The following is a 12,112-nucleotide window of genomic DNA, read 5'->3' on the forward strand; positions in this document are numbered from 1 at the left end:
TCTGTAATATTTATTGTGTCTCTAGTAACGCCCCTCTTATCGCAGCCACGCAATCGCGCAATATGTGACAAGTGAGTGTACGCACATCGAGGCAAAAGGAAAATACGAGATTTATGATTAGTCCTCCAAAGAGGAGGAAGGCCAGGGCTGGTTCGAGGAAACGAATCGCTCTACGCTACGGTGCACTCGTGCAATCGTTAATCGAAGTTCCAGTCTTTCTTCGCCGCAGGAAAGAAACTGTGTCGATACTATCAGTAGGCACCAAAGGCGAGTGAACTGACCGTAACGATGCCAATAACGATTTGCCGGGGTATCGATCGTAACCGTTTTATCAATGCGGTAGAAAACACCCTCGAAGATAATTAAATTACCGCTCGGCCACGCAGATCATAACATCGCAAAAGATTCTCGATAGCGGTGTGTGTTTATCATATTGGAATTAAACTCGAAGTACATACGGTTGCGATATTTTAAAATTAATATTCACGAAATTAACGTCCAAATAAATGTCCACTAGAATTTCTTATTCAAGAAAAGAAAAATCAATTTAGAAGGAAAAATGTGAATAAAATTATTAAATAAATCTATGTCGGATTAATAAGGATGATTTTATCGATGAAAAAGAAACAGCTGTGGCATTCCGTAGATATAATTAAGACGTGTAGTGTATCGACAAGACGGTAAGATTGCGTGTTGTGATAGCATGAGGATGATAGGACGACAGGTGCAACGACGACAGGACGCGAAAGTTAAAAAACAGCGTGACCAGACATGGGACGTTGCTATAACTAATCGCTTTTCCACAAGCCGGATCGGATCGTTGGACGAGTCCGGACTCGTTGTTTTACGTTATGTCGTTGTGTTACCGAACCGGTTAAATAACCCGTGCATATCCAAATGTTCGCAACGAAGACGACCACGACGGTACAGCGACGACGACTGATATTCCTTCGCGCAGCATCCACGCGATGGACTTTAAGCCGTGCTCTGTTTCGTTTACGACCGGTTAATACGACACGCTTTATAATGCCACTCTGTTGGCCAGCGTACTCTACATTACGGGATTATTATAATGTTGCAATTTAATGCCGGGCTCCTTGCATTCTGATTATGTCGTCCTCGGAGCAGGGTGCAATTATTTTTGCCAGTATTACCGCGAAAGTGTTGGTAGAAATGTCAGAAAATGAGAAGAGAAATTCATCTGAAAATCTGACTAAAGTTAATCTTGTAGATCTTCGCGTTATTTTATATTTTTATAATAAACACGCACCTCGACACGCACACTATCCTTTTCGTGACATACATAATGTGCAGTCAATATAATTCATCCGTGACAATTATATATATATAATATATTATAAATTCACGCAGAAAAATATATTAATAGCACATCTTTTGAATATCCAATTTTAACGTGAGCGTGCATAAAATATCATGTAAGTAAAAATTGGGTCAGAGATTTTTAGCACAATTTCCATTTTCTAAATAAAGATAGAAATTACTGATGTGACATATGTCTGGACAGTTTTAGCAGTATTAACTTTCTTGTCTCTTTCTAGAACTAGACTATTTAATGAATAAAATATTGCAACCTAAAAAAGATACACGATTGACACAGTACCGACCAATTATTTAGTAAGTAGACGTGAATTAGTCAAGTACATAGAAAAAGTTAAATTTTTTATAAATCTGCTTTAAAAACGTTTAGATATCTATTTTCCTAGAAATATAGCAGTCTTCCTAATTCTTTAATAGTGATACATTAATATACTTTGTTTTTTACAAATGCGTTATATAAATATTTTAAAAAAATGCAATATCAATTTTCAGGGAAATTTTCAGGATTTGCATGAAAATGCAAACGGTGAAAAACGCGTTCTTTACGTGCAGAAGCATCTCATTTAATAAAAAAGGGTTTTAAGACCGACGACACGTGCGGTCTTCCCTTGTAAAATCATTTTGTCCTGGTTGTCTTGAGATTCATTCTTTTCTCGCCGCGGCCAACCTCCCGAGTCGCCTCGGCGCACGCATCCGCTTTATTTTACTCCTATTCTACTGCTGAACGGGCGAACGAGCAACCCGTCCGTCCTCTTGCTCTCTCATCGGTGCGTGCTACAAACGGCCTTTGAATAGCGTCTAGTTTTTGCCGAGCAACTAGTTTTACCGAGGGTTTTCTCCGCTCTATCCGCGAGAGCACATCGAGTAACCGTGAAAATTAATCTTGCCGGGTCTCTCATCGCCGTAAAATTCGAACGAAAGTGAATGATGTTCCGGAATCCACAAAAACCGTCGCGATCCCTAAAACTCGCGCAAATCAATAATTATTAGTCATTGATTATTATCTTTCATATAGTCAGTTTACATTGCGTTTGCGCAATTGTTATTCAAGAAAAGAAAGAGAAGCAGTTTCACAGGATAATAATATCTTATTTTTTTCTTAATACGTAATAAGAATATATAATAATAAAGATATTGTAAAATTACACCGTATGTGAAGCATCAATTAGTATAGTAATTTTTACGCACACGTTACATATAAATTTCAATCCACTGTAATAATCTCAAAACGGAGATCTTATCTTGAGACATACAAGTGCATTAAGCGACAATGCAAAAAAAAATCTCGTACGGCGGACTATAAAAGTATTCCCGGCATGCAATCTCACCTCAATCACGTCCCTACTTAATATTTTATCTTCCGAAGTTGCGCCGTAGCTGGCAGCAACAGTCCGCAAGCGGGAAAATTAACTCCAATTATAAAGTAATATCGGCGGTCATTAAAGAAGTATGTTAATTAATGATCCCTTTAATCAACACTGACGATAGCGTGAAGTCGCCTCGTTCGCGAGATCTCGCGGTAAATCGACGCCGCTAACACTCCGCGTGTTTCTTTCCGATGCACGTAGCATTTGGAGCACGTTGACATTCCCCATATAAAAATTGCAAAGAGATTAATAGTCGCGCTAAAACCCAACGCGCCAGTTTCCGTATTATCGTTGAAACTCCATCTCGGTTGTAACTCAACTGACTCGTGAAAGTATTGTAGAACGAACAAATAATGCGTGTCACAAATCTGAAGAAACGTTGCTTTTCAATACCAAATTAGAAAATGATAGATTTGCGTCAGCAATTTTGTAAAGATAAATATATTTAATGTTTAATTAAATATATTTTATGTTGCATAAATTGTAATATGTGTGATAATAAAAATAAATCTTCTAAATAAATAATCATTAATTCTACTTAATATAAATGAGCGACGTTCATATAATTCACGTCATATGAGAGAATGAGAATTTTAATGTTTTCCTCTCTCGAAATTGGAACGTCATTCTGCGGTCTGGTCATAAAAGGACGAATATTTTATGCTCGATCTGAATTACACATTCTTCTCCTTCTTACTTTTAAAATCATATCATTCTTCTAATTCCAAGATGTTGATGTGATAAAATAATATAATATAATAGCATGGAATATTACTAATATCAAATAGTATCACGAATAATAAAAACAAAATAATAATACAGTAATATTTTACATACATACAAAAATATGTGTGTGATTTATATTAAAGTACGATATTGAATACAACGTCCTCAAGCAGAATATAAAAGTTGCTTGGATTAAAAACCCGGTTGAGAAAAATTCATTAACTTTTACATTTCCAATTTTTAATAATAACGGAAAACACCCAGAATAAATCATTCCGAAAATCTTATCCAATTATTACAGCCATTTTTTATCGAATCTGTTCCATTAATTTAATACAATCCTTGTACAAATAGAAATTGTAGGGTAAAAATTCCATCGATTTTCCCTTTGCGCTTATATTCGCGGAGGATGAGCGCATAAGCGCGTTTGTCTCGTAAAATGCAAATTTCCGACGTTAATAATTTCGCCAACGGAAGAAGTTAATTGAATAGAGAAACTATCTTGCGAAGCTTAGAACGTCACTTTATCGATGCTATGGACGCTGCTAGCAATTTCGCTGATCGTTTCGAAATATGCTACGTTTTATCGCGCGAAACGTTCCATGCGTAATAACCGAATAATATATTAATATGAGTTACGTTTTCTGTTTAAAAAAATAATCTATGCATTATGCAATTAATGAACACGTAATAAATATACATATACTTCATTTGTGAGTAAGCTATTTTTTGTGTTTATAATAGACACACATAATTTTCGACTATCCTTTAGGGTATTACCTGAGAAGTTGCTATTTTATTAAATCAATTTACGCAATACAAGAAAAATAATTGTTTAAATACGATCACTTAAAATAAAACACCACATTCAGCATCAGCTTTATAAAATACAAAAATGTCATGACAAAGAATAATATAATTAATTTGAGCGCTTCAAAAAGCTGTTTATGAATTTCTACACGGAAAAAAAGGCTTGGTTGAATTTACCAAGTTTTTCTTGGTTACATATATATTGGTAACTACAACCATTGACTTGGTTGCCGTAACCATGTACACTGAGTTAGTTTGACAATTCAAATTTGGTAAGAACTATTGGTGCTTATAACCAACGCAATTCGTTGAGGTAACCAAGAAACTGTATTTCGATTGGTCACCCAGAAATTAGTTCTCACAACCAATAACCGTAGCTAGTTTAACCAAGTTCTTGGTAAATTAAGACATGGGGCCATGGCCGCCATGGCTGCATTGCAGTCGAAGCCTGAACGTGCTGACGTGCGGACGTGATGTCGTTCGACCTGTCGTTGCGTCGTGTCAAAAGTCTTCGATTTTTCTCATCGGCGTCGTGTGCGGGTATCGGTCGGGCGACGCTTGCGAGCCCCGAGGGGCTCATCGACTTTTTCCGCGCGCTCGGTCACGTCGGCGACCGATCGGCGACCCGGGGCGGCGCGGCACCGCGTGCGTCACATCGCGATGCGGCGGCGTGGCGCGGTTTGGCGCGGTTTCGCTCGGCTTGGCTTAGGTCTGGCTACGCTCCGCTTCGGTCGACTTCATAGATATTGGACACGGATACGCGCCACGTACGTACGCCGCCGTCTCGACCGCGAAAGGACGGACGAGGCCGCGAGGGGAGAAGTAGGAGAACTCGCGGCTTGATAGCCGCGGATCGCGCGGAGGTGAATTATGAGCGTGCGACGTTTCCCAGCGCGCCGTCATCGTCACCGTCATCATCATCGTCGTGGTCACCGTCCCGCGATCGCCGGTTGCTTTGCCGCAATCGAAGACTTTTGACACGAGTGCACCGACCGCGCGAATCTTCGTCGTCGTCGTCATCGTCATCAACAACAGAACCGCAATTAACTAGAAAATTATACCTACATTTTTATGTAAAATATTTTTTGTAGCTCAGTTTATCCGTGAAAATATTTTTTCTTATATAATAAGAAAAAATATTTTAACGGATAAACTGAGCTACAAAAAATATTTCATATAAAATGTATAATTTTCTAGTGCTTCGATCTATTAATTTCATCAATAAAGATGGTTAAATTAACTACGGCCGTTGGTTGCATCAGTCATGATAGTTGGTTCCATCAACCAATTTCTTTTGGATGGTCCAATCAAGTACCATGGTTGCTCCAACTACGGCAGTCTAACCAAGTGCCGTTGGTATATGTAACCAAGATATCAGCTGTCTTATATATAATCAAGGCACTTGGTCGAGGCGACCATTTTTTTGGTTATCTCAACCAAGTCTTTTTTTCCGTGTAGTGTTTTATTCTAAGTGATCGTATTTAAACAATTGTTTTTTGAAGTCATCTTTGAAAAAATGTTATAAGATATTAAAAAATTTTTAATGTATACATACCATCTTTTTTCTAAATATTGAACAGCGAGGAAGAAACCTCAGGTTGTGTCTCAAAACAAGCTTCGTCTGAGTTTCTTAATCGAATTGCGAATGCAAATATAACGTAATGAGTATGTAATTAATTCTTAAGATCTGCTTATTAAACCGTATCATATATCTCAAAACTGGTTTCAGCTGAGTTCTTCGACAAAATTTTTATTAAATACAAGTCTCAGAATAACATACGCTGTCTATACGATATGCTTATCGGTTAATGGTGTTCGTTTAATTTAGTATGTACATTTAGATATATATGTATAAATAAGAGATATAAATCTGGGACATATTATAAATATCTTCTCATTGTCAGTAACATGATCTAATTTGAAATTTAATTAAATTTATAACTGTTAACAAATAATTTAATCCTTTTCTAATGGAAATTTGCAATTAAACGAAATTAATTGCTACTTTTGATGAAACAAAGCGTAAATGTGAAACGATAATAAACCATATTCACAAAATTAATTTGAAAAGTAACGTATATTTCTAAATATAAGCAGTCCCATAAAACTCGTAATCGTAATTTTAATGATATATACCTGAGCATAAAATATGACAAAAATTCTAAAACGAAAATATCGAAACTGTAATACTTTTCAAATGGAAAGCATTTACAGTAATCGATTTAAATAACATAAAATTTGTACTACAGTGTCGATATATTTGCCTTAATTTTTTGTCTTATTTTTTGCTTAGAAATATGTCATCAAAATTAATACTGCGAATTGTGGCACACTCAGTATATGAAATTTTAGACGATACAGGAATTCGAGATTTAGAATTCATACAATTTTGGAGATCACGTTGCTATTGAAAACCGTGCAATTCGAAACTCCACATCCACATAAAATTGGGCATTTGGTTTCCAGGGATTATAAAAAAAAAACTTAAAAATTGTCGCAATTTTTTATCGTGCTATTCGAGATATCGCACTCCGTGCAATTCAAGTACCGTGTTATTCGAATATCACCTGTATTTTATACTTATATTTAAAACGAGAAATGCTTCCATAATTACGTTAATCCAGGACTGATCACCCGGGGTAATTTTTACACCCTCAGTATCAAAAAAATAAAGCTCACAGTAATTTTAATGTGTATGCTTCTTTCGTTTTTTAAATATTTTTTCGTTTCTCTTATTTTTTTTCCGGAAAATATTGAATAAATCTATATACATACTGTCCTCAAACACCAAAAATTATAGAACTCGTTATAGAACAATCAAAAATATGCAATATGTAATTAACAACAATGACTGTGATGTAAAAAACCCCAGGCAACCGTTTATGCAAAAATAAAATAAAGTGATTGTTCCCGGGTAAACTATAATTATATTTTAGTCTCCATTCACCGAAGTTTGTTTGAAACAGGAGGAACGCAATATTCAACGTAAATCTACCTTACATAATGTCGAAAATTTCGGGTGATAACAAGTTAACTGAAGCTTGTTTTTGCGCGAACGATGCGCTGCCCCGCGCCACTGAATACCGTGCTTAAGTCACAGCCTAATTTTCTTTACATAAGTTATAAAAAAATTTTCTAGGCTCTAGAGGCTCTATAGATTCTATCCATTTCCGAGCCCATCCATTTCGAGGCAATAGATTGTAATATATTAATTCATTTGTAACATATTTTTATATTCTTAATCTTTAATGTCTTAATTTTTTCTGTAATAACTAATAACTGTAAGAATAAATAATGTATTCAAATATTTCATTAGATTAAGTAATACAAAATACTTTGCTACATTAATTTTATCATTTTAAATTAAAAATTTTGATATAATGTTTAATAATTCCAGTGTGTTAGAAAAAGATTGTTTCTAACTCTTTTATAATATCTCATTTCTCATATACGTACATTTTGTTTACATTTGTAATATAAATTTTTACAAATCCATTGCCTCGACATTAAAATAAAAAAAATTACTCACCGGCCGATGCGCAACAGCGGAGTTGTAATACTGCGTTGATCTGTAACGTAGAAATATTTTTACGTTAAAAACAACGTCCAGAATAATTGATACTTGAAGTAAATAATCAACGCGCCCGCGTTAAAAATTTTTGAAACGTTATTTCAACAAATATCTGATTTAAAAATTCTAATACAAGAAACAATCGCGGTCGGCGCAAGCGGCCGCATATATTTTCGCATTATTAATCTCGTTCGCATAATTAATGCGCGGAAAATCGCAAGTAATACTACGGCCGTGTAAATAAGGACCATTCTACGATACGTAGCCAACGCACCGTCGCCGTCGCCGTTGCAAAAGACAGCAACTGCTAGTTAAAAAGTGCTATTTTCGATTGCCGATTGCCAGTTGCAGTCACCAGAAAGTTAAAAGTTCGCCAACTCTCTTTCGACTACCACAAACTATAAGCGCAATCGGAAATAACACTTTTCATTTTTCAATTAGCACTGTTTCCATCGTTCGGCGACTGGACGGAGCGTTTGCGACGCACGGTATAGAATGGTTCTAAAAGAGACGCGACGTTCGCGACGTGACATCTTTTCTCGCATACGCCGGAATTAAACTCCGAAAGGAAGAAAATAATAAACGATTAATAATAACTCACCCCACGGTCGCTCCGCCGTCGCCCGATGCCTCCCAGGCCTCCTCCTCCTCCTCTCCTCGGTCCTCCTTCGATGTCGCAATTCGCATCTCCGTCGGCGCACTTGGGCGCACTCATTCACGACGTTCAGTTCACACGCGATGATATCGTCGGTTATGGCTGCGTTCCGATATTCACTTCAAGTACTAAAAATTTATAGTTTGCGTAACGTACACTACAGAGTTTCAGTACTGGCAGTGAATATATCGGAACGCAGCCATGATCGCGCGACACTTTCGACACAGTCGACACTTTGCACGGCACTCCCGGTAAGTATTAATCTCGCGACGCGTACTTACACGGCGACGGAAAATTTACGTCGGCAAAGTTACGAGAACGAAGCTATACGATCCGCTCGACGCCCGTCGGCCCGTGATCTCTCGCAGATATAAACGCGACGAGTGGAGTTTAAGATGGCGGAGAGAGAATATCGTAAATCACGCGACCAACTTCACTGGTCGGGAGCAACCGTCGCGAGCACACTGCACTTGCTGCTTGTCAGGCGATTTTGATTAACTGCAATTAAGAACACTGTCTATCACTCACGGTTGCCAGATATCGAAACACGACGTCAATAGACACTGTGATCGTAGCTAATTAAACACGTCGCAGCGTTACTTACTCGATGTAAAGTCCGCTCGTATCCATAATCGGTGCTCCGAAAAAACGACGGCAACTTCGTTCTGAAGCCGCGCGACACGATCACACCGCGCGATAGGTATGCGGACGCCGCGGACGGCTTTTCGGTAACTCGAGAAGGGGGGATGGAGCGGGAGTAAACAAACTAGGCGGCGCGGCGCGCGCCGCGCGCACCGATCAGGCCATGTCTAGTGTCACCCCTCTCCCACTCCGTCCCCACTTCCCGAGTTGCCGAGAAGCCGCGGCCGCGTTGTAAACACCGTTTGCTCTCGGATCGTAGCGCGGCTTCGGAATTTGCCGAAAACGTTGCCATCGTTTTCGGAACACGCATAAAATATATACGAGCGGACTCTACGTTACGAGTAACGCCGCGACGTGCTTAATTAATGCGGTGTGCGGTGTCTATTAATCATACATTCATAAACATCATACATTCAACCTCGTTTTTAATCGTGTTTCGATATCTGGCGATCGTGGGTAATGGACACAGCGTTCAGAAACTGATTTAATTGCAGTTAATCAAAATCGCCTGACAAATCGCCAGCAAGTATAGCGCGTTCTCGCGACGGTTGCTCCTGACGAGTGAAGTTGGCCGCGCGATTAACGAAAACTTCTCTCTCCGCCATCTTAAACTCCACTCGTCGCGTCTACCTGCGGGACGGCAAGTGTCACGGGCGTCGAGCGGATCGTACGGCTTCGTTCGTAGCTTCTCCGACGTAATTTTTCCGTCGCCGTGTATAATTAAGTACGTGCCGCGTCGCGAGATTAATACCGGGAGTGCCGTGCAAAGTGTCGACTGTGTCGAAAGTGTCGCGCGATCATAACCGACGATACTTTCGCGTGTGAATTGAACGTCGTATGAGTGAGTGCGCCGATGGAGATGCGAATTGCGACATCGAAGGAGGACCGAGGAGAGGAGGAGGAGGCCTGGGAGGCATCGGGCGACGGCGGAGCGACCGTGAGGTGAGTAATTATTATTCATTTATTATTTTGGCGTTCTGTGGATTTCGTCACTTTCGAGGTTTAACTCCGGCGCAATTTCGGAGTAACGGAGTTCGATCTCCGCATATGCGAGAATAGTTATTTGTGTAACAAGTGCCGTAAGATGAAAATTCCCGGGTGCGGAGTTGACGGACGAGCCGAAGGCGAGTGCGGTAACCGCACCCAGGAATTTTCATCTTTACGCACGGCTTACACACCCTATTTTATGTTGCAAGTGCCTGGAAAGTGGTCTATCACGCACGCGTAGCGTGCGTAATGGGGTACTTTCCATGCACGTGTTGCATAAAAGATATTACGTCGCGAACGTCGCGTTCTCTCTTATTCACACGATCGTAATATACTTGCACGATTTTCCATGAATTTCCGTGGATTGCGAACGAGTTTTACTTAATGCGAAAATATGAGGCCGCTTGCGGCGGCCGCGATTGTTTCTTCCATCACAATTTTTAAATCAGATATTGAAATAACGTATTAAAAATTTAACGCGGGCGCGATAATCATTTGCTTCAAGTATTGATTATCTTGTGGACCCTGTTTTTAATGTAAAAATATTTCTGTGTTACAGATCAACGCAGGGTTACAAACTTACAACTCCGCTGTTGCGCGTCGGCCGGTGAGTGATTTCTTTTTATTAGCCGACTTTTTATTACACAAGTTACGCTGAGTTACGCACACGCGAAACTCAGTTTTCTCGGCAACGCAGAAACGTCGTTCTGGGCTGCGTTCCAAAAATTCACTCTAGTTAATTAAAATGCTGTAGAGTGTACGTGAAGTGAACTATAGATTTTACTTTACCCAGAGTGAATTTTGGTACGCAGCCCTGGACATTACTGCCCGAGTTTCAAGCGCGAGCAAGCATTTTCGCGCTTCTCGGTCCGCCCGCTCGTCGCATTATTACCTCTCGAGGCGCGGTTCTTCCCCTACAATTAGGTAATGCCGGGTATACGTGGTAACTCGACTCTCACTGTTAACGATACTTAAACGTATCGAGGCTATTTATCCGAGCAGATATATCGCGCGACTTATTCATCCGCAGTAGAAATCGAAGCGGCAAGAGTTATGTAGCGTACGGAAAAACGCAAGATTCCGTCGAAAAAAATCACGCTTTTAAAACTCTCACTTGTCATTAGTTGATTCGCTTAAGGACGTTCTCTCGTCCTTATACTAGAGAAAATGGACTTTCTTAGAATTTTCTTGAAACTGTGAATATACGTTAATTTTTAGGTGTGCTTTATGCGTGGTATAAATTTCAGTACCTCTTCCGGTATAAAAAAATAAAGATACTGAGCCTCAAAGTTACAAAACAAATTTTTTTAATTTAATTTTTTTTAGTTTTGGCATTTTTTCCTTATAGAACTCGTCGAGAGGAGCAACTTTGGTCCTCTTGGCCAATTTCGTATCTCTTACCGTTTGGCCTGGAAAACCTTTTCATTAGTAAAAGTTGAAACTTTGAGGCTCAGTATCTTTATTTTTTTACCGAAAGAGGTACTGAAATTTATACCACACATAAAGCACACCTAAATTAACGTATATTCACAGTTTCAAGAAAATCCTAAGAAAATCGATTTTCTCTAGTATAAGGACGAGAGAACGTCCAACGTCCTTAAGTCTTACACGTTTCCTCCGTATGCCACACAGAATGGCAAGTTTAGTTTATCGTGTCGCGTAGATTTGTGCGACGATTGCTTTTTTCAGCGACATGGATTCGTACTTATCTCGCGTCGCGCTTTGCATTCTTCGCCGATACGTGCAGACATGTCCGTTATCGTTTTTTTTCTGGATTAGAGCGGAGTAACGTATGTTCGAACAGCCGGATCGATTAATTTAAGTATAACGAAAAATAGCGGATCGTTTGTTAATAGTGCTTCATACATTTACGGAATTGCCACGTCGTGCACGGCTATTAATATCGGGCGTTAATCGGAAGTGCCATGCAAAGTTTCGCGCTATTGTTATTTTTTTATCACTTTCGACAATTAACGCGTTTTCACGAGAATCTTCTGAATAACAAAGAAAGTAGGA

The 12,112-nt window shown here is 39.2% G+C and overlaps 1 protein-coding gene across 2 annotated transcripts in view; it reads right to left on the bottom strand.

The window, feature by feature from the left end:
- LOC139816857 (uncharacterized) overlaps positions 1–12,112 on the bottom strand; it is a 67,539-nt gene that overhangs the window by 33,144 nt on the left and 22,283 nt on the right. The window contains exons 1-2 of one of the 2 annotated variants that reach the window (XM_071784637.1): positions 8,414–8,580; positions 7,771–7,810 (exon numbers count right to left, since the gene is read on the bottom strand). The exons of the other annotated variant lie outside the window; for it this stretch is intronic. Coding sequence (XP_071640738.1) covers positions 7,771–7,810; positions 8,414–8,527 — 154 coding nt within the window. The 5' untranslated portion in view covers positions 8,528–8,580. Of the gene's footprint in view, positions 1–7,770; positions 7,811–8,413; positions 8,581–12,112 lie in introns of those variants that run through there. 2 annotated transcript variants of the gene reach the window in all.

Source organism: Temnothorax longispinosus, chromosome 7 (assembly GCF_030848805.1).
Source record: "Temnothorax longispinosus isolate EJ_2023e chromosome 7, Tlon_JGU_v1, whole genome shotgun sequence".
Taxonomy (NCBI): Eukaryota; Metazoa; Arthropoda; class Insecta; order Hymenoptera; family Formicidae; genus Temnothorax; species Temnothorax longispinosus.